We start from the raw sequence: 21,801 nt of genomic DNA, 5'->3' as shown, positions 1-21,801 counted from the left end.
CTGTTGGAAGGGATGACCTGGTCTTCCTGTCAGAAGGCTTAAGCCAGAGCTAGAGAAAAGAGGAAATGTCCAGGTCAGTTTACACAGCAGGCACTCAATGATAAATTCTTCTCTTTGGCCCCGATCCCAGCATTTGCTTGCACCTAAGCTATCGTCTCTAACAGCTGCTCCCAACGTGTCTCATTTACATGAGTCCAAAATGGCTTTTTACAACCCCCCAGCAGAGGGATTGGATTTCAAAACTGTTTTTGTGTCCATCTGCTAACTCAGGAGTTGTAGGCTAGGGAGCAGCATGAGGGGCTTTTAATATGCAAATAAATCCCTTGTACATTCAGACTTGGAACAATGGGGTCCTGGCCAATGACCCAGCTGTAATTGCCTTGGCTTTTCTGAAGTGATGAAGTCTGTTGTCTGGATCAATTAATAAAAAGTTTAAAGTATTTGAAACAGGAGTTTCCTATGAAGGGACAGCACAAAAGAGAGGTCCACTGATAAAAAAAATGTATTTTTCTTTCCAGCCACATGTCTGTCTGTTCTATCCTTTTCAGGTTTAGTTTCAGCTTCAAAATTACCATCATCTGCAAGACTGGCCTCTGCAGATAGCTCCTACTGGCTACTTCTGCTGGAAGTCAGACAATATGCCCTCAGCAACAACGAAGAGTAGTTTTCTTAAGGAGGCCATTTAAGTCTCCTTTGAAAGTTGCTAAAAATTAACTGCACCCTCAATGCTTAAGTGGGAATCATCATCATCATCATCTTAGAACTGCAAAGCTGGAACGGACCCTATGGATCGAGTCCAGCCCCTGTCAAGGATACACAGTGGGGAATCAAACTCTCAACCTCCAGCTCTGAAGCCAAATAACTAAACTACAATATCTGCCTAAGTCATGTATGGACCACAGCACTTTTAACAGGTCCCAGAATACAACTTGAAGCTGCATTTCACAACTAGGGTTAATATTTTAAACTATTTCAGATCTCTCTTACTTGGCCTCCACTGAAATCTCAACAGTTTGATTCAGATGCAAAACTAAGCAACAGTATGACATAATGAAAACAAACTGAGGAAAGCTTTGGATTCATGTGTTCTTCAACTCCTCCTCTTCTAATGCAGCATTCACCCAGATTTTACATTAAGTACAGCTTGCCATGTTGTCTGAGCTTTGAAAAACTGGTTTATTTCAACTATGGTTACTAGAAACAAACTAACTTTAATGCACTGTTTAATAAACTTGCTTGTTTCAACTAACTACAGTGGTGCCCCGCATGACGACGACCCCATTAAACGATGAATCTGCTGGACGATGACTTTTTTGCAATTGCTATAGCAATCGCAAAACAATGTTTCCTACGGGGATTTTCATTTGACGACGATGAGGTCCGTGGTTCATGAACCGTTTGTTCGCAAGACGACAATTTTTCTGGCTCCGCAAAATGGCTGTCTTGTGTTTTCCAGACCCATGCTTCACAGGGCAGCAATTTTAACAGCTGATCGGCGCTCGGAAAATGGATTCCCTATGGGCAATCTTTGCTGGACAACAAGGTAATTTCCCCATTGGAACGCATTAAACCGGGTTTCAATGCATTCCAATGGGGAAACTGTTTTCGCTGGACAATGTTTTCGCTTAACAGCGATTTCAGGGGAACGAATTATTGTCGTGGTGCGGGGCACCACTGTATAGTTAAGCACAGTTTAATGCTTAAATGATATACTAACTAAACTATTGTAAATCAAAAGCAGAATAAATGTCCATTATCCTCAAAATGGTTGCACCAGAGGCTTGTTCCTAGAGCACATTATCAATGCATCCAAACACAGCCATTACAAATGCTAACAATACAAGTCTCTGCATGCAGTATATACACATATTTCATTCACAGTATACCACACTGACATAGGTAAAGCTAAAGGTGTCCCTTGACATTTAGTCCAGTCATGTCAGACTCTAGGGCGTGGTGCTCATCCCCGTCTCCAAGCCATAGAGCCAGCGTTTGTCCGTAGACAGTTTAAATGTCACATGGCTAGTGTGACTTAGATACAGAACACTGTTATCTTCCTACCATAGTGGTACCCATTTATCTACTCGCATTTGCATGCTTTTCAACTGCTAGGTTGGCAGGAGCTGTGACAAGTGACGGGAGCTCACTCCTTCATGTGGATTTAATCTTACAACTGCTGGTCTTCTGACCCTGCAGCACAGAGGTGTCTGTGGTTTAATCCGCAGTGCCACCATGAACCGCGTGGTGACCCACACTGACATATTTGAGTGTATATACATAAAACTAGGCTACAATCTTTCAAATACTAGAAATACATATCCTTTTATAGGAAAAAGGAATAATGGCTGAAAAGGACAAAGAAGTGTTAAGTACAGCAAAGGGAAGGGCAAGTAGAATTTCAACAATGGTGTAGAAGGCAAAGTAGAATGGATGAACTATGGGACACCACAAATTGGCAGCTCAGGCTATTCTGGACTAAATAATTGCAATTTAGTTCAGAATAGACTGGTCTAGATGGGCAGGGTATAAACAAACAAACAAACAAACAAACAAACAAATAAAGTTGCAACATACAGTGGTGCCTCGCATAGCGATGTTAATCCATGCAGCAAAAATCGCTGCTAAGCGATTTCGTCGCTATGCGATTTTAAAAAGCCCATAGAAACGCATTAAAACCTGTTTAATGTTCCTATGGGCCTAAAACTCAACTTAAAGCAAAGATCCTCCATACGACGGCCATTTTTGCTGCCTCTTAAGCGAGGAACCCGTCCCTAAACACAGCGGGCGGCCATTTTTTTTACCCGACGGCCATTTTGGAACCGTCGATCAGCTGTTTTAAAATCGTCGCTTTGCGATGATCGGTAAGCGAAACAGGGACCCGATCATCGCAAAGTGAAAAAAAAACATTTAAAACATTACAATGCAATCGCTTTTGCGATCGCAAAATCTTCATTGCTATGCAGTTTTGTTGCTAAACGGAGCGCCCGTTAAGCAAGGCACCACTGTATTACCTAAGGGCATAGTCAACACAGGTTTAAATCACATTAGGTATATTAAAACCACATAAAGGTATATATTTGGTTGCTACACTGCATGAAAACAGGAGAATCATGCAACTTCTTTGAAGTCTGTGTTAAGAAGTCTTCAAAATGAAATGTTATTGACTATCACTGCAATATGTGAAGCATGTCATGGAAACAGAAAACCCATTGTGTATTGATTCCTTCTTTCTGCCAGAAACTGTAATTCTGGTTCAGTCATTTCTAAAAGATGGTTGTTGTAGGTTTTTCAGGCTGTTTGGCTGTGTTCTGAAGGTTTTTCTTCCTAACGTTTCACCAGTCTCTGTGGCCAGCATCTTCAGAGGACAGCAGTCAGAACTCTGTGCTCTGGTGCAGTTTGTGGGATAGTTGAGAATACTCAACTATGAATACTCAACTATCGAGAGTACTCAGCCTTCGAGAATACATTTCTAAAAGTTCAGTACTGAAAAAAATCTTCTCTGTATTTGTCACAAGACTATGAGTTCTTCAAAAAGAAAAGAATTCTGTGGCATACAAAGCCAAAGCCATTAGCAGAAGGTCAGCATATAGTAGATCTGGAAGCACAACAGGATTACAGTGGTGCCTCGCTAGACAATGATAATCCGTTCCACTGAAATCACTGTTTAGCAAAATCATTGTCTAGCAAAAAGCATTTCCCCATTAGAATGCATTGAAACCTGTTTAATGCGTTCCAATGGGGAAGAATCGTCGTTGTCTAGCAAAGATCGGTCACAGGAAAGCCGCTTTGCAAACTGCTGATCAGCTGTTTAAATCGCTGTCTTGCGAAGCTTAGGTCCTGAAAACACCTGTTTTGCGAGCGCGGAGGAAGCTGTCAAAATCGTCATCTAGCGAAAATCAGTTTGTGAAGCAGGGACCAAACATTGTTCAGCGAAATTCCCCTAGGAATCACTGTTTTGCGAATCGCTATAGCGATTGCAAAAAGTCAATGTCTAGTGAAAAAACTGTCATGCGGGGTAACTGTCTAGCAAGGCACCACCGTATTATGTTGCTAGTACTGCTACCCATTATGGCTTCCTGGAAATCCTGAGCCTTGGAAAGGAGAGATTAAGCAAGGGTATGTGGATCTTTCTGAAATATAAAGCAGCACAGACCTAATCCAGTGAGTGATCAGAATGATCAATCCTTATCCCACTAAATGACCAAAGAACCACAAAAGGAAGGCTACTAAAGATAGGCTGTGAAATGACAAGAATGAGCTACAGAATGTTAAATCTGAGTTAAATATAAAGAGCATGTCCTCCTCTAAGCTCCACAGCATTTGAGGAAACCTCATAAGATTATAACATTTGCATCTTGGAAGATTTTCAAAGAAATAATGTTTTCTCTAATAAGAGCCTGGATTGATTAATTAAAAGTTCTAAAGCATTTGCAACTGGAGTTTCCTATGAAGGGATAACACAAAAGCAAGGCCGACTAATAAAAAATTATTTTTCTTTGCAGCCTGTTCTATTCTTTCAGCTTTACCATCCTCTGCAGGATTTCATTCCTTACTACTCTGTGATAACAATGGTACTGTATAATTATACACCAAATGCAAGAATATATTATCTGTACTACAAAGAATATTGCAAAGACTTTAGTTCACCAGTTAAATCAGGTAGGGAAAACCTGTTGAAAAGTTACTAGGATCATTACATTGTCTATTACACACCCAGTTGGCAGATTAATTCATTTCTGCTGCTTACAGAACAGCTCTGAATGCTTCAAAAGAAGAGGATGTATCTGATCATTTGCTCTTTCTTGCATTCTGTGACACACCAAAATATTTGTGTGTGTGGAGTGGAATAATGCTCATGAGGGAATTCCTAAGACAGGCTCCTGGAATCAACACCTGCAATTTCACCCGAGTTAGTCACACTACAGTTAGTAATCACAGTTCTTCTGGGTTTGGGCAACAACTAAAATCTAAATACTGTAATCAAAAATTGAACCTTTCAATCTCCTTATTGTTATGATAGAGATGAGCAGGAGAAAGGTCACTGCTTTAAATATGAATATTTCTCAGCCTGCCCCTTCTCCCTTCTCAGACTTACATTAATGCACCACTGTACTTTCCTAGTACTTATCATACCTATTTGTTTTAATAGTAATTCTGACATATTTAGAAAACTTTGATTGAACTACTACAGTTACTGAAAATCAACTTACTCCAGTTCATTGATGAGTGACACTGAACTGTTCCTGAAAACAAGCTCAGCTTTCTGATTACAGTGCCATCAAGAAGGGCATTTGCAACAGTGCTTTATTTTACATTATTTTTATATGCAGCTGTCTCTTTAACACAGTGGCATTTTCCGGAGTCTGAATAACAACAAGGCAAAAGCCAAGAGATACCATCTGCCTTCTAGTAGGGAAAATAAAATGGAACTGCTCTTTTGTGGCAGATTAAAACATGTTGTAATGCAGAATAAAGGCTGCCATCAAATAATAATAATAATATCAAAACAGAACAGACTTACTGCTTTCATGTACTTGATCCAGCTGCTCCACAGAACTCAAGGAAAACAGTCTGTATCCAGTTTTGGTTCCAATGGCCAAAGATCTACAGGACAGAATGCAGACATTACTGGTGTGCAGAGTCAAACATATTCCCCACCAAATTCTAATCAAGGATTTGGAAACAATGAACTTGCAATGAGAAAGACACTAGCGTCAGCTCCAAGGACACAGCAGAACTCACCCCTGCTGCCTCCCTGATGAAATAAGAGGTTATGGCTTTAGCAGATCCAAGGCCATTCTGGCTCTACTCTCCGTACTCTCCTGATCTGAGGCCTTATGTAAGCAGCAGCTTTATCCCCTACAGCATTTTTATGGGTGCAAATGGGACATGATTCTCTCAGTCACCACAGTGGCATCATTTCATATCCATCTTACATATTATGTGTGCATCTAAGAGGTTATGACTTTATCTGTCCAGAATCAAGCTGAAGGATGCTTTGCTCAAGAATCCATATTTATTTCTATTCTACACTTTCATCGATATAATTCAAGGCAGCATATATAGAATTCTCAAATATATCAAGTTCCTGGAGAGTGCCCACCCAGACACTGACCAGAAAGTAACCTGCTTGTCAAGACCTACACGTATTCTGTCTCATGTGCCGTCACACCACAACTTCAGCCTTATAGGGTACTCATTCCTGTGACTAATGACAAAAGCAATTTGAGAATACTCCGCAGGGAAAGACTGATAGCTTGTTTCACCAAATGGACATTGACAGGTACAAACCATGACATTCATTGCTGCCTTGCCCGATCTTACAAGCCATACAGTTTGAAGTTCAGTTGGACAACTACTGTACCTTAATATATCCTAAGATACAAATCAAAGGTTAGACATTTGCAGAGAATGTGAAAGCAGTCATCAATCTGCTACCAAATCTCTTCATTATTCAGATGCTCCTTACACAATTGCACCACACTGTCACAGCTAAACAGCGAGCAAACTCTGCACATTGCCTGCCACACCTGTCAGAAGCACTGACATTTCCAGCCCATACCCTTCGTGACTGACTGAGGTCATGAATGAGAAGATAATAAGGAGACTGAAGACAAGTGCCATAGCGAAATGTATCTTAGGTTACAATATACTACAGCTACTGGCCTAGGAGTGACCCTCAATAACATATAATGGAAGGTACCCAGAAAAAAATGGAAAGGGTTGCCATTAGCCACAATCAGCTTGATGGTAGTTATCACTGGGCAAAATTGGATAGTGTAACTTTTCGACAGCATAACCCAGATTGGACACTGGAAACGTTTAATTTCAACTCATGGCAAAATTTCCTCTCTTCATTTTCAGGTTCTGTGACTCCACAGGGCTGCTTTTTGCTCTGGGGAAGCCTTTGAGAGCCTGAAGAAGTGGGAAGAAGAGCCTTTAGCAAAAAATTGCCACTTGCAGTCTTGGTGGTTTTTTTTTTTTTAAACTATTACAGGCTTGCCCAGCAATATTATTCTCTGGGTGAACAGCTATCACAATAACAGACAGGTTATCCTATAGTAAAAGGTATACAGTGGTGCCTCAACTTAAGAACTTAATTGGTTCTGGAAGATGGGCGTAAGTCGAAATGGTGGTAAGTCGAAGCACTATTTACCATTGAAATGCACTGAAATGCAATTAATCAGTTCTGGCCAAAGAAAAAAAATACCCCCCCCCCCAAAAGAAATCACTGCAAGATTCATTGGAAATGCAACTAATCCCTTCCGGCTAAGAGGGAGGGGAAGAAAACCAATCAAGCATGCCAGACCCATCGGAAATGCACAGAAAACAAACGGAGCAGATCGGAAATGCACAGAGAACAAAGGGACCCAGGTCAGAAATGCACAGAGAACAAAAGGATCAGATTGGAAATGCAAAAAGCAAGGGAAGCATGCAAGATCCATCGGAAATGGGGAAAGAACACTCCAAAAAGCAACCAACCTTCCAAGACCCATTGGAAATGGGAAAAAACACTCCAAAAAACAACCGTCCCCAAGACCCATTGGAAATGGGGGAAAACACTCCAAAAAGCAACCAAACCCCCCAAGACCCATCGGAAATGGGGAAAAAAACAAAAAACAAACAACCCCCCCAAGACCCATCACACCACAGAAACATAACACCCCCCCAGTACAAAACCACACTGCAAAAACACCCAGAACAGTTTTCAAAAAGCAGAAAGCAGCACCTTACCTTACCAGGCAGCCTTCTCTGATCGCACACTCTCTAACGGCTGGGGCGAAAGAGCTACAAAGAAGCAGCCTCGTCACCACCTACAGTTAGAAATCTGAATTTCCCGCCTTTTCCCCCTGCCTTTTTCTGTTTGGAAGCTCCAGCCGCAAGTTGAAGCAAAATTTTGCAGCTGGAGCTAGTCGTAACTCGAAATGGTCATAAGTAGGGACGTTCGTAAGTCGAGGCACCACTGTATGATAAAAAAAGAAGTTCCTCTATTTCATCAAAGTATTCTTTTCCTTAGCTGCCTAATGTATCTACCGTTTTCTTTCTAAATTACTGAGACATTATATATTGGCTGAAATCCAGTTCATGCAACTCCACCAGGAAGAAACAGTAATTACATCCACACCTGGTAACATTTATCTTGATCTCATTTTAGTTTAAAACTTCTTATCTACCCCCTTCAAATTCCAAAGCTTCCCAGGGATCCCTTTTGCCATAGGGAAGACTCTGGGAGTCTCAGAATAATGGGCAGTGTGGATAAAAATCAGTGACTTTTGTAAAAATTTAATTGATTTAAATCATGAATTTAAATTTAAAAATTCTCTTTTTTAATTTAAATCCTCAAAAATCATTTTTTAAAGTTAGAATCATGATTTAAATAAAACTGATTTAAATAATCCTGATTTTGGGCAGCTTTTAATACTGGGAAATCATCACCAGATCACTGCAGCAGGACAACCAACACTGATTTTCCAATATTAAGAGCTTCTCCCTGATCCCAAGGCTCCCAAAGTCTTACTCATGTCAAAGGGGCTTCCTGGAGAGCTTCAGAATTTGAAGTTGGGGAAGTTTTAAATTAAAATAAATATTAACATTGTAGGTGATGGCATCATCACCATTTATGTGGTGGAGATGCATCAACTGGATGTCATCATTTCCCCCTGCATTTCTCCATCTGCATATTTTATCTTTCATTATCTTGCACACACATATACGTACCTCATTAACTGACATTTGGCATAATCCAGCAAGTCTGTTTTTTCATCCATCCATCCCCAAATGACATATACAATATGCATTGACCACTCCAGTCCCAAGTCCATTCATTCAAGAGACAGAAATGTCAGAAAAGGTGAACATAGCTTCCCCTGGCCTTCTTAAAACAAATCTGTCTTTTGCCAGTAAATGAGGATGCAATTTGTAATACATCAACAATCTACATGTCAGACGTATTTCCTCTGAGAGACAAACGTCATAGTTATTTAGATGTTTGCAATGTACCAAACTCCTAACTATAAACTGGATATATATTCAGTTTACATCCAGTTATGCAGTTAGGTATATATATATAGAGAGAGATGCAAACCCGTAAAGCAGGAAACACAACACATGATGGAACTAAACACAGCAAAGACTTTTAAATGTCATGGAGCACATCCTGATAGAATGGCATGACTAGGCAGGCTGCCAAATGCTAACAGCAATGGCTGTGTTGTGAAAGATACAGTTGTGGGTAGGGCCAAGAACTAGCTGGAGTATAATTTATTGGTTTACAGTTTTACTCCACAATCCACCTTTTATAACTTTCCCCAAGGGATGAACACAACCCACTCCAGCTTCCCCATCACCTCAGTTCCACTAGTCAACTTTTGTAATGGGGCCATTTATTGTTGTGGAAAGCAACGTGGATTTTTTAAAAATCAAATTGATTTAAATAATGATTTAAATTTTTTAAATGACTTTTACAATTTAAATTGTCAAAGAAAGCGCTAATTTTTATTGAAATCAATTAGATTTTTTAATTAACCTTTATTTGATTTAATTTGGTTTAAAACAAACTCATCTACCAAGGAATGATCCAAACTGTAGAAACACATGCTCTAGATTTATATGATTAGTCGGTGCCATCTGTTTTTAGGGTTATTGTTGTTGCTTTTAATGTTTCCATCTTTATTTTTGTTTTCTATTATATTTGTTGTAACCACCCAGAGTTGTGCCTCAACACTAATGGGAGTGGAATAGGAAAGAGAGAGACCATACCATTTAACACGGCGCACAGAAAATTATCTGAATGTTTCTTATCATACAAAACACCTTGCCTGAAGAAAGACAGCATGCAGAGGAATACAATTCTAGACTAGTTTTCTCACTAGCTACTGTCGGAAATAGAGGAAGGTCTTCTATTTAGGGACATCCAAACACACTATCTTTCGTTTATAGTTTAAAGTGGCACAGCGCAGAAGGCACAGTACACTATGAAGTATTCCCAAATACAGTGGTGCCTCGTTTAACGAGTGCCCCGGTTAACGATGAATTCGCATAGCGATGGCAAAAAAGCAATCTCTTTTGCCATCGCTTTGCGATGTTGCCTATGGGGAAAAATCGCTTTGCGATGTTTTCCCCATGGGCCCCATTTTCCCCCAGCTGAGTGGCGGGAGCCTCCAAAGGACCGCTCCCGCTGCTCAGCTGGGGGAAAATGCCGGTGGTAGCCTCGGAAGGACCCTTCCGAAGGGTCGTTCCAAGGCCACCGCCGGGATTCCCCTTCGGAGGGGGCATTTTCCCCTAGCTGAGCGGGAGCCCCGCTGCTCAGCTGGGGGAAAATGCCGGCGGTAGCCTCGGAAGGACCCTTCCGAAGGGTCATTCCAAGGCCACCGCCGGGATTCCCCTTCGGAGGGGGCATTTTCCCCTAGCTGAGCGGGAGCCCCGCTGCTCAGCTGGGGGAAAATGCCGGCGGTAGCCTCGGAAGGACCCTTCCAAAGGGTCCTTCCGAGGCCACCGCCGGGATTCCCCTTCGGATGCCTAAAAGGCATCCGGACCCCCGCCGCCGCCGCCGCTTGTATCCGCCCCGCGGCCGGCTACCCCCGCCATGGTCGGACTCTCAGGAGTCCGACCATGGATGGGGTAGCCGGCCGCAACGCGGATCCAAGCCGCGGCGGCAGGGGTCCGGATGCCTATCAGGCATCCAGGGCTAGGATCTGCCCCCCGGCCGGTTCCCCTTCCATGGTCGGACTCTCAGGAGTCCGGCCATGAATGGGGTAACCGGCCGGGAGGCGGATCCAAGCCCCACCGCCACCGCCGCCGCTTGGAACCGCCCCCCGGCCGGTTCCCCTTGCATGGTCGGATCCGACCGTGCAAGGGGAACCGGCCGGGGGCCGGATCCAAGCGGCGGCGGCAGCGGTAGGAGCTTGGATTCTCACCCCGGCCGGTTACCCCATCCATGGCTGGACTCCAGAGAGTCCGACCATGGAAGGGAAAGCCGGCCGGGGGGAGAATCCAAGCAGCGGCGGCGGCGGTAGGAGCTTGGATCCGGCTGGGGGCCGGATCTAAGCTCCTACCGCCGCCGCCACCGCTTGGATCCGGCCCCCGGCCGGTTCACCTTGCGTGGTCTGATCCGACCGTGCAAGGGGAACCGGCCGGGGGCCGGATCCAAGCAGCGGCGGCGGCGGTAGGAGCTTTGATCCGGCCCCCAGCCGGTTCCCCTTGCATGGTCAGATCAGACCAAGCAAGGGGAACCGGCCGGGGGCCGGATCCAAGCGGTGGCGGTGGCGGTAGGAGCTTAGATCCGGCCCCCAGCCGGTTCCCCTTGCATGGTCGGATCAGACCATGCAAGGGGAACCGGCCGGGGGCTGGATCCAAGCGGCGGCGGGGGCAGGGGGGTTCCGAATGGCTTCCAGTGCTTCGCCTGGAAGCCATTCGGACACCCCCTACCCTGTCCCCGCTGCCGCTGAGAGCCTTCCAAGCTCTCAAAGGGCTTTCTCCAATGTGTGGTGGGGAAGCCCTTTGAGAGCTCGGAAGGCAAATGTCGGCGGTCGGCGGTGGCTTTGGGATCCATCCAAAGCCACCGCCGACTGCCGATATTTTCCCCCAGCTGAGCGGCGGGGCTTTGAAGCTCCCGCCACTCAGCTGGGGGAAAATGCCTGCGGTGGCCTCGGAAGGACCCTTCCGAAGGGTCCTTCCGAGGCCACCGCTGGGATTCCCCTTCCCCGCGGCCGGCTTCCCCGGCCATGGTCGGACTCTCAGGAGTCCGACCATGCATGGGGTAGCCTGCCGCGGGTCGGATCCAAGCCGCGGGGAGAGGGTGGGGGGATCCGGATGGATCTGAGCCGCGGTGCCTGCCGAGGAGTCTGGCTATGCCTCCCACCCCCCCACCTCCTGCTGCTTGAGAAGGGTGGGAGGCATGGCCGGACTCCTCGGCAGGCACCGCGGCTCGGATCGGATCCGAGCCGCGGTGCCTGCCAAGGAGTCCGGCTATGCCTCCCACCCACCACCCACCTCCTGCGGCTTGAGAAGGGTGGGAGGCATGGCCGACTGTGCTTGCAGCACTGGGCACCTCTTCCGCTGCTGCAAGCACAGTCAGGGCAGCCCTTTGGGAGAAGCCAGGTGGTGGGGGAGAAGGCAGGAGCCGATGCCGTCTTCCCCCCCTCCCCCGAGGCTTCTCCCAAAGGGCTGCGCCCGATAGTGGGGGAGAAAACCGGATAATCCGTTCCTATTGGAACGGATTATCCGGTTTTCAATGCATCTCTATGGGAAAACACGTTTCACTTAACGATGTTTTCCCATAGCGATGTTTTTTTTTGAACCAATTAACCTCGCTATGCGAGGCACCACTGTATAACCCCGCTCTGAATGGTCAGTTGGCATGAAATGCTATAAAGCTTTGGGACTCTTATCAGTAAAAGGTCGTTAGCATTTTATGAACTGAAACAACGGTGACTTCCATGTCCATAATAGAAATCTCTTTTGCCTTTAACCACATAACTTATGTGGCAGATCAGAGGTATTCTGATTGTCACTCAAAATTTGAGAGCAGCACATTCTGGAGAAGGGCTTGGCTGGATAGCTTATTGGTTTACTTATCTGGATGCAGAGCCAGAAAATGGGAGTTCTATTCCTCACTGTGCTTCCTGGGATGAGAGATAGCCTGTGTGGCCTTGAGGGGCAAACTGCACAGTCCCAGGGCACCCTCAGAAGAAGGGAATGGTAAACCATTTCTGAGTACTCTCTACCTAGAAAACCCTGAAAAGGGTTGCCATGTCAGAATTGACTTGATGGCACATTATCATTATTATATTTTAGAAATTTATCTAGGGCAAATCAGCATTTACTCCTGCATACAGATCCCTATGCCTCCTCTTCCAGCTCTCCAGTTGTACACTCTCTACCTTTTTTTATTTCATCCCTAGAACGTTCTCCTCCTCCTAAAACAACAGGCAGATTTTTTTTTAAAACTACTCATTCAAACTTCAATTTCAGGAAAACTTTTCATAACTAATTCTAGCCTTGTCTACACTTTTAGCTGCTCACACTCACTCATATCTACAATCTAAACACTCCTGACTGCTTCACCCTAAAGCCGTGCTTTGTCTCCCTGATGTCAACAGTAAACCCTCTTTGATCAGAGAATATGTCATTACTAGGATTGCTCAGCTGATACAAAAGAAAATTAAATAGCAGCCCTAATCTTGGTGCTGTGGCACAGTTTAGATGTGGAACACTTAAGCATTCCTCCCATTCAGCTATGCATTAATTATAGTTTTGGTTAAGTCAGTCCTCCATTTACAAATTGGAAATGATAGTGACTTATATCAGTCAGAATCCTATTAGTTATTTATACCACATGAGTGCAATGGCAGCAATCACAGTGATAAACTGCTGCTAGTTAACAAGTCACTGTTCATATGCCTTACTGCATACTGGTCATGAGACCTGGCACAATGAGGAATACAAGCAATGACTTGTTAGGTAGCGAAAATTCATCTCAACAATTTACACTACTGCATTATGCATAAATGAGGCTGTCCATTATTTCTGACAGGATAAATGCAATAAAGATTCTACAGTATAATGCTATGGAAATCAATAGCTTTACATAACTGTTCCACATTGTTAGAACGTAAACCCTGGATTCCCACATTTGTGGGAAAGGACTAATACTGTTAACAATAAATCAGAAATCTGCAGCATGATAAACACAGAGCTAATTTCATGGGGTATTTACAGCCTCTGAAGAACATATTATGAAGATACAGAATGCCAAAGCCCAGACTAATTTACTGCAGGCCAGTCTTTGCTTTTTTCAGAAATGGGCACATCTGGAATTTGGATGGGATGAAACAGGGGATCTATAAAGAAAGGCAGCTGTTGCATTGCAATGCCAAAGAGAAGGAATCACTTCCTTCTCCAGAGGATAACATTCCTTTCAAGATTTTACATGACAGTTGTTTAAACAGCAGCGACAGGCTCAATGTATAAACTTATGTTCAATTACTTACATGAGGTTTCTAGATAAAGGATTTTGGGTGCCTGGGTTGTGGATGTTCTTGGCAGAGCACTCTGGGGATCCACAGCTTAGAAGGCTAGCGTGATTGGAATGTGGTAGGATTTTGGGGTCTGGTGAGAGTTCAGTTGGGGAAAGAAATCAGAAAGTTGGAGGAAGTAAAAAGTTTGTTTGCAAGTAGCAGTCTATTACAGGGTTTATGAAGAGAAGTCTGTCTATGGCAGTTAAGAGTGCGTGTGTAAGGAAGCTTGAGAATTTGTGATATAATTATTTTGAAATTTAAATTCTGATGATCTTTATTGCTCTTTTAATCCTTATTGTTCCCATCTAAGAACCATATTTTCCCTTCACACCTACCACCTGTCATCCCTAAATAAAAATCCAATTTGTTTGTTTTATACAGAACAAAAATTATTTGTTCTATACAGAACTAAGAATAGAGAACCCAGACTACTAATAAAGGAAAATACATCCATATCCTACGAAGTCATATTTTATCATTAGGAACACAGAGTTTTATTTACACTGAGAAACTCACATAGAACATCTGCATGATCTAGGTGGATACCAGCTTGCGCAAAGGAGGCTTTGGCTGGGACAGTAAAAGGAATAGCCCACAAATACTTGGAGGGTGTTCTTGCAGTTTAAAGACTTCTCTACTGGCACTAAGGAATGGTGGCTAGGACTTCAGGCATTAAAAGGTATGAAAAAGTGCCTGGGTAGTGTCTGCAACTGCCTTAGCTAGTGTAAAAATTAGTAGAAAGGAAAGCTCCTTCCCAGGTCAAAACGTCACAGGCTGTAGCTAATGGAAGGGTCTCTTCCTGGAGAAACACTGACAGTCACAGCAGACAATACTTGCCTAAATGCATCATTGGTGTGACTTAACATAAAGCAGCATTTCTGAATCTCTGTGTCTCATGGGAATACATTACTGAATACTACGTGCTAAACAGAAACTAGGGATGTGTAATTTCTCTAAGGGCTCCTACTGCTGAACTTCCAGAGATATTTGTCCAGCTACTGTTGGAGACAAACTGGAGGACTGCTGCAATGATTAATTTGATTCAGTAAAGCAATTTGTCTCTGATTTTCCTTTATTCGCTTGTGCTTAATCACAAACTCATTCAAATTCCCTTTGATTCATCCAAGATTAATATTATTTTCGGTACTGATTTAGAGACAAGACATAATGCTATGGCAACTTGCCCTGACAGATCCCTTCTGTCTTTGACAGAGTACCTGAAGAAGTGGAGAAACACATTCAGGAGTACTCTTTCCTCTGCTGTCTACTTCCTATTTCTGAAAACAGAGGGAATAAAACTGTTATCTCCTGACAATTCTTCCAAATGAACGTATAAACTTCAGATATTAAGTAAACCTGATGTCCATCTAGCATATTGTAAGGTAAAATATTTCACAGACCAGTTAAACATCTTTTAATCTACTTCTCAACAGCTGTTACATTTCCTCTCATTTCTGCATGTTCGGCTAAGAGCAAAGATATTTCCTGTTCATGTATTTGTGGATTAGATGCTGCATCACCACCCACATTATGGGCTAGATTCAGACTTAATCATGGTTACAACAGACCATTTAAAATCAGTGGGATTTAAGCTAGCCTTAACTTGATATTATTAAGACTTCAGTAGTGGCTTACAGGTACACCTTACTCCCAATGCTGTAAGATTTACTAAGAACAATGCTGTAATCATATCAGTGGCAGGTGGCTTATTGTGTACCTGAAATGCAAATAATATAATTTGCATACCATTTTAGAAACTGCTCAGTAACAAACTGCAGTAGGCAGACTCATTAAATAGCCTTATTCAGAAACTGCTAAGTTTAGCTGTTGAATTATATTATCTAAGAAACATTAAACCAGAAGAAGTGAAAATATGTTTTCAGCTGCCTTCACTGTGATTTTTTTAAAGATTTTTTTTTGTACTGCAAATAAACCACGAGGACGTGAAATTTATTTCTATTTGGCCAAAGAAGAGCTTCCTGGTTGTATTCAAAAGTACTGGGGGGCATACTCTAAATTGCCTATTAAAGGAATGTATAAAATAACTTGAGTTAGCTGGACGGCTCAATGGCTGTGGAGCCAGAGACTGGAAGTTCAGTTCCTCATTACTGTGCCTCCTGCGAGTAGAGCCAACTTGAGTGGCCTTGGGCACGCTGCATAGTCTTTGGGTGTCCCCCGATGGGAATGGTAAACCACTTCTGAGTGTTCTCTGCCTGAAAAACCCTGAAAAGGGTCTCCATAAGTCAGAATTGACTTCACAGCACATGATTATTTTAGGATATAAAAACATGGAGCAGTAATATAGAACTCCAAAGTGTGTTACTTCCTATTTCAGCAATTTTACAGGTTGCTTTGTGGATTAGAGCAGGCAGAAGCAAACTGTGGTCATCCAGATACTGTTGGACTGCAGCTCCCATCAGCACTAACCAGAGTAGTCAATGGGAAATGACAATGGGAGTTGTAATCTAACACCACCTGGAGAATCATAAGCTGCTAGCTCTATGTTACTGTAATTGCTCATCAGAAAAGTGGGTCAGGCCTGGCACCCCTGCTGGTTTCTGAAGCACATAAACAAATGCAAGGTAGAGATGTGCAGTTTCCTCTTTCCACAACCTAGGGCAGAAGCAAGGCGTGCTAAAGCTTAGTTTTAACCAATGCCTGTATCTACTCTATTATATGATACTGTTCTGCAAGTGTGTGTCCTGATATACAGTAAGAATTAAATCCAGAGGAAGGCTCATAAGGCATTCTCTCAAAACATTTTGTCATTTTCTAAAAAGAGTCCATAAAAGCTGCTCTTTTACAGGCACCTTTCTAATCAGATGTTTAAGAAGCAAAACAATTGAATCTATCCTTGGGTCTTAGCTTGTGAACACAGCATCATAGCATTTCCTGTGACTTCTGTTGTTAAACAAGTCTTCCTTTCTCTGACTTCTGCTCTACCAGAAATAATAGAAAAGGTCAATGCAGGAGAGAGGACAGGAAGAAAACCAAAGCAAAGGGAATAATTATGGGGCACTGCAGCCAACACACAAAGCTAGAAAATGATGAAGGGGAAACATCAGGCCTTTGGGTTGGGCCTCAGATTTCTTGAACTACCAACAGGACCAACAGGAGGTTAACTCACATAACAGCCTTCGCTCCTCTGGAGGTGTATGGTTGTGTTGGACCATCACACCCTTCTTGATGGCTGTGCTGTGTGAGAATTATGGGAACTGTAATACAATGGCTGAAATCCATTAGGGTTTTATAGTAGGCCTACTGAATTAGTGGGGACCGGTGATTAAATTCCTCTGTTTACTGATTCCTACTCTAGTTGTGACTTAATACTGGATTTCAGCCAGTGGGTTGTAATGGATAGAGTGATGGACTAGGGCTCAGGTGATCTGGGTTCGAATCCCCACAGCCATGTAAACTCATAGAACCACTCCTGAAATATGTTGTTTCACTTGAAAACCCTATTAGGATGGCTATAAATTGGTTCTGGTTGGCAGCACATAGTACACTCCTGCCCAATCCAAAAACATCTTAAATCGGAGAAGCAGCAGCCATGGGAACGGATACTAGAGAACATAGCATCTGTCTATTAACTCCGTATAAAACCCCGATCCAAGGACATCTGGCGGGAAAAGCCCACCCAAAAGGAGAGTTCTTTTGAGGACTCCTGCAGATCCTCCCGCAGCCTTTCCTCCCTTGCCCTGCCCCTTCCCACACTTCTCCGGCCCAGCTCATTCCACCTGATGCTCTTCCGCGGCCTACCTCATCCCCTTTTGCCCATTTTCCCCTGCCCCGGGTCGTTCTTGTTCTTCCTCCTCCTCCCTCCCTCCTTTTCCCTCCCTGATCAAGCCTGGAAAGGCTTTTTTTAAAGTCAGTCTTTCTTTCCCAGAAGGCGGGCGGGAGGGCGAGCAGAGGAGTCGACCGGGCTCGAGTGTGCCCACTTAGTTCCCCTCCCGCCTCCCCTTTACGTACGTGCAGTCCTGGTTGTAGGAGAAGCAGGTCAGCGCCTCCGGCTCCCCCTCTCCGCCGGCGGCCTCCATTGGACTCTAGCGGGCGCCGAATCCCCGGGCTCAATTCCGTCCCCCGGACCGGGTTCGAGGCCTGCCTCCCCCTTCCCCGCACCGGCCTCCGCCGCGACACCTCCCCGGTTCCGGCTCCGAGCCGAAGCGACGGCCAGTCTCATCGCCACCCCAACCGCCGCCGGCTTCGGGAGGGGAGGGGGGTCGACGCCCTCCGCCGGGCCGAGCGCTCCTATTGGGCGCCGCGAACCCAAACGGGCCACCTCGTCCCGCCCTCGTCAGCAGCCGGGCCTCTCAGCCTGGCCCGACCGAAGCGGCTCGGCTCCTCAGGCCCCGCCCCCGACGCCAGCAGGGCCGACCCCGATTGGTTCAGGCGGGCAAACAGCTGGTGAGGGCCACGTGGTTGTGTTGTGGTGGTTGCATCAGACGCGAGAGGGAGGCGGCGGCAGTGGTGGAGGGGGGGAGGGCACAGGCGTGGGCAGCCGGCGGGCTGGGCGGTCGTGAGGTGGCAGCGGCCGCGGCCCAGCTTCCCTGGAGCCAAGCCCTTTCCCTGATGCCTGCTCGCGGACGAGGTCGCTTCCTTTGGGAACTGCGTCCATTACTTCCTTCCTTCCTCTAGCGGTGGTGGCGAAGATTATCTCTGCTTTTAATAGACGAGGCAATTAACTACCATCGATGTAATGGTGTAGGGCCATCCTGTGCCCAGGTGGTTTCAAAGGAAACGAGTTAGCCCTTGCCCACAAAAACATCAAGGAGCCTCCTGGCATTTTAACGACGAACGAGACGTTATCATGGATTGCAAGCCTCCTTCTCAGGTGCCTGGCAGCACTCCGTGGGCAGCGCACGTTTAGGAGCTTGGGCCCGATAAAAAGGAGTCTTCATAACGCCTGGAAGTGTCTTTGCTGTTTTTGCTGCAGACTCAGCTGGTTACTGGATACACTCCCCAGCCCATCTTATTTACTGTCTTCAGTTATAATCCTTTGCAACATTTATAACATCAAATTCTGGTCACTGTTTCTTCTGAGTAACAGATGCAAGTACTGTAACTTTTGAAGTTTGCTTTTGGGAATCAAAAGCAAACTTCACCCTCCACTACCACCAGTATCATAGATGCAACAGTGGAAACAGTGGAAACCCTCGCAGGGAGCAGGGATCTATTGTCATGGTCCGCCCTCGAAGGCTACTGGATCCGATTGGATTCCAGGATGCCATGAGAGGGGTTACGGCTGACCTGGCTGGCGTTCCTGTCGAGGCCCTGGTTCACGGCTGGCTCACCGCCGCGACTAGTGCCGTTGACACGATCGCACCTAAACGCCCTCTCCGCCGCAGAGATCGCCCGGCACCCTGGTTTAACCAGGATCTTCGGGTGTCGAAGCGGGTCAGGAGACGGCTGGAGCGCAAATGGAGAAAGGACCCGACGGTTTTCAATCGTATAGCTGTTAAGGTCGCAACTAACCTTTACCAGTCTAAGGTAAAGGCTGCCAGTAGAACTTACCTCGCTAACCGGATAAGTGAGGCATCCAACCAGCAGGCGGAACTATTCTGTATAGTACGTGACCTATCCGGAATTGGCCCGGGAGATAGGCCTCCCCCTAGTCTTACCCCGGACCAATTTGCAGCATTTTTAAAATCCAAAGTGGAGGCCATCCGCCGGGATCTCACTCCTTTTTTGAATACAGAGAGTCGAGTTGAGATGTCCAGCGCTCCGTCTTGCCCGGTGTCTTTTGACTCTTTTCAGCCCGTATCGCCCGACACTGTGGCCAGGACGCTTGATCGCTGTCGTGCCACCACCTCCTCTTTGGACCCCTGCCCGGCCTGGCTAATCAAGGCAGCCAGGCCCTCAACAACGGAATGGGCTACTGTAATAATTAATGGGTCTTTCCTTGAGGGTAGATTTCCCTCTGCCCTCAAGGAAACACTCATTAGGCCCATAAGAAAGAAACCCAGTTTGGCGGCGGACGAAATTGGCAACTATAGGCCCATCGCCAATGTTTCTTTCTTAAGCAAGGTAGTCGAGAGGGTGGTGGCCGATCAGCTCCAGGCGTTCCTGGATGAAACAGATGCCCTGGATCCATTCCAGTCGGGCTTCAGGCCGCGCCATGGGACAGAAACGGCATTGGTCGCCCTGTGTGATGACTTATTGAGGGAGGCCAACAGGGGCAAAGTGTCTCTGTTGGTCCTCCTCGATATCTCAGCGGCCTTTGATACCATTGACCATGGTATCCTCCTGGGGAGGCTCGCCGAGTTGGGGATAGGTGGCCGGGCTTTTGCTTGGCTCCGTTCCTTCTTGGAGGACCGTCCCCAGAGAGTACAGCTTGGGGAGAATGTTTCGGCCCCGTGGTGCCTTAATTGTGGGGTCCCACAGGGGTCGATCATCTCCCCAATGCTGTTTAATATCTACATGAGGCCGCTGGGAGGGGTCATCAGGAGGTGTGGAGCGCAGTGCCATCAATATGCGGATGACACACAGCTCTACATCTCCTTTTTTCCAACTGCAGGAGATGCCATTCTGTCCCTTCGGCGTTGCCTGGAGGCTGTACAGGAGTGGATGCAGGAGAACGGGCTGAGGCTGAACCCGGACAAGACGGAGGTACTGAGGGTGGGCGCCCCCACACCTGGGGACATGGGAAACTCCCTCATTTTTTGGGGGGGGGTGACCCTGCCCGCCAGGGATGGGGTCCGTAGCTTGGGTGTCCATCTTGACCCGGCGCTCACCATGGAGACCCAGGTGGCGTCCGTGGTCCGTTCCGCTTTTTTCCATCTCAGGCGGATAGCCCAGCTGCGGCCCTACCTTGATGTGGGGTCTCTCACCACTCTGGTGCATGCGCTTGTAGTCTCGAGATTAGACCACTGTAATGCGCTCTACGTGGGGCTACCTTTGAGATTGCTGCGGAAACTACAGGTGGTGCAGAATGCGGCGGCCAGACTACTCAGTGGGCTGAGAAGATACCAACATATCTCCCCCACTCTGGCCGCATTGCATTGGCTGCCCATCCAATTCCGCATTGATTTCAAAGTGTTAACTCTTACTTACAAAGCCCTAAACGGTTTAGGACCTCGATACTTGGCGGAACGCCTTCTCCCACCTAGATCTACCCGTGTCACTCGCGCGAGCCAGGAGATAAGGCTGAGGAGCCTAACGCCGAGAGAGGCCCGAAAGGAAAAGACCAGAAATCGGGCCTTCTCGGCGGTGGCAGCTCCTCGCCTTTGGAACAACTTGCCCCCTGAGATTCGCGCGGCTCCCTCGCTGGGCATTTTTAAGAAACAACTAAAAACATTGATGTATAGGCGGGCCTTCCCAACAGAAAACCCTTGACGATCTTTTTTCTTATTCTGTTCTTTATTTTTTTTTTATTTACGTTTCTGCTGTAAAGTCTTAAAATTACATTGTTGTTTTTACTGTAAGCCGCCTAGAGTGGTCTAATATGATCAGATAGGCGGGATAGAAATAAAATAAATAAATAAAAAATAAATAAATAAGCCATTCTAAAAATGTTTTGTTCTTACTCTGTTCTCTTTTTAACACCATGCTGGCCAAAATTTTCTGGCTTTGCATGGTAAATTGCACTAGAGCAGTGGTTCTTAACCTTGGGTTACTCAGGAGTTTTGGACTGCAACTCCCAGAAGCCTTCACCACCAACTGTGCTGGCTGGGGTTTCTGGGAGTTGCAGTTCAAAAACATCCGAGTAACAAAGGTTAAGAACCACTGCACTAGAGTATGCCCACTGAATCAATGGGGATTGAGTGAGTCAACTCCTTTGTAAGTT

At 45.6% G+C, this 21,801-nt stretch overlaps 1 protein-coding gene across 5 annotated transcripts in view; it reads right to left on the bottom strand.

Annotated features, from left to right (window-relative positions):
- Positions 1–21,801, bottom strand: part of WIPI1 (WD repeat domain, phosphoinositide interacting 1) — a 78,046-nt gene that overhangs the window by 43,546 nt on the left and 12,699 nt on the right. Inside the window, exons 1-4 of one of the 5 annotated variants that reach the window (XM_072990796.2) lie at positions 17,988–18,129; positions 15,236–15,295; positions 13,992–14,109; positions 5,522–5,604 (exon numbers count right to left, since the gene is read on the bottom strand). In XM_072990796.2, coding sequence (XP_072846897.2) covers positions 5,522–5,604; positions 13,992–14,109; positions 15,236–15,257 — 223 coding nt within the window. In that variant the 5' untranslated portion in view covers positions 15,258–15,295; positions 17,988–18,129. Of the gene's footprint in view, positions 1–5,521; positions 5,605–13,991; positions 14,110–15,235; positions 15,296–17,987; positions 18,203–21,801 lie in introns of those variants that run through there. The other 4 variants (XM_078384348.1, XM_072990798.2, XM_072990800.2 and 1 more) reach the window with 4 other exon arrangements.

Source organism: Pogona vitticeps, chromosome 2, assembly GCF_051106095.1.
Source record: "Pogona vitticeps strain Pit_001003342236 chromosome 2, PviZW2.1, whole genome shotgun sequence".
Lineage (NCBI taxonomy): Eukaryota > Metazoa > Chordata > Lepidosauria > Squamata > Agamidae > Pogona > Pogona vitticeps.
This window is presented reverse-complemented; position numbering and strand designations above follow the sequence as displayed.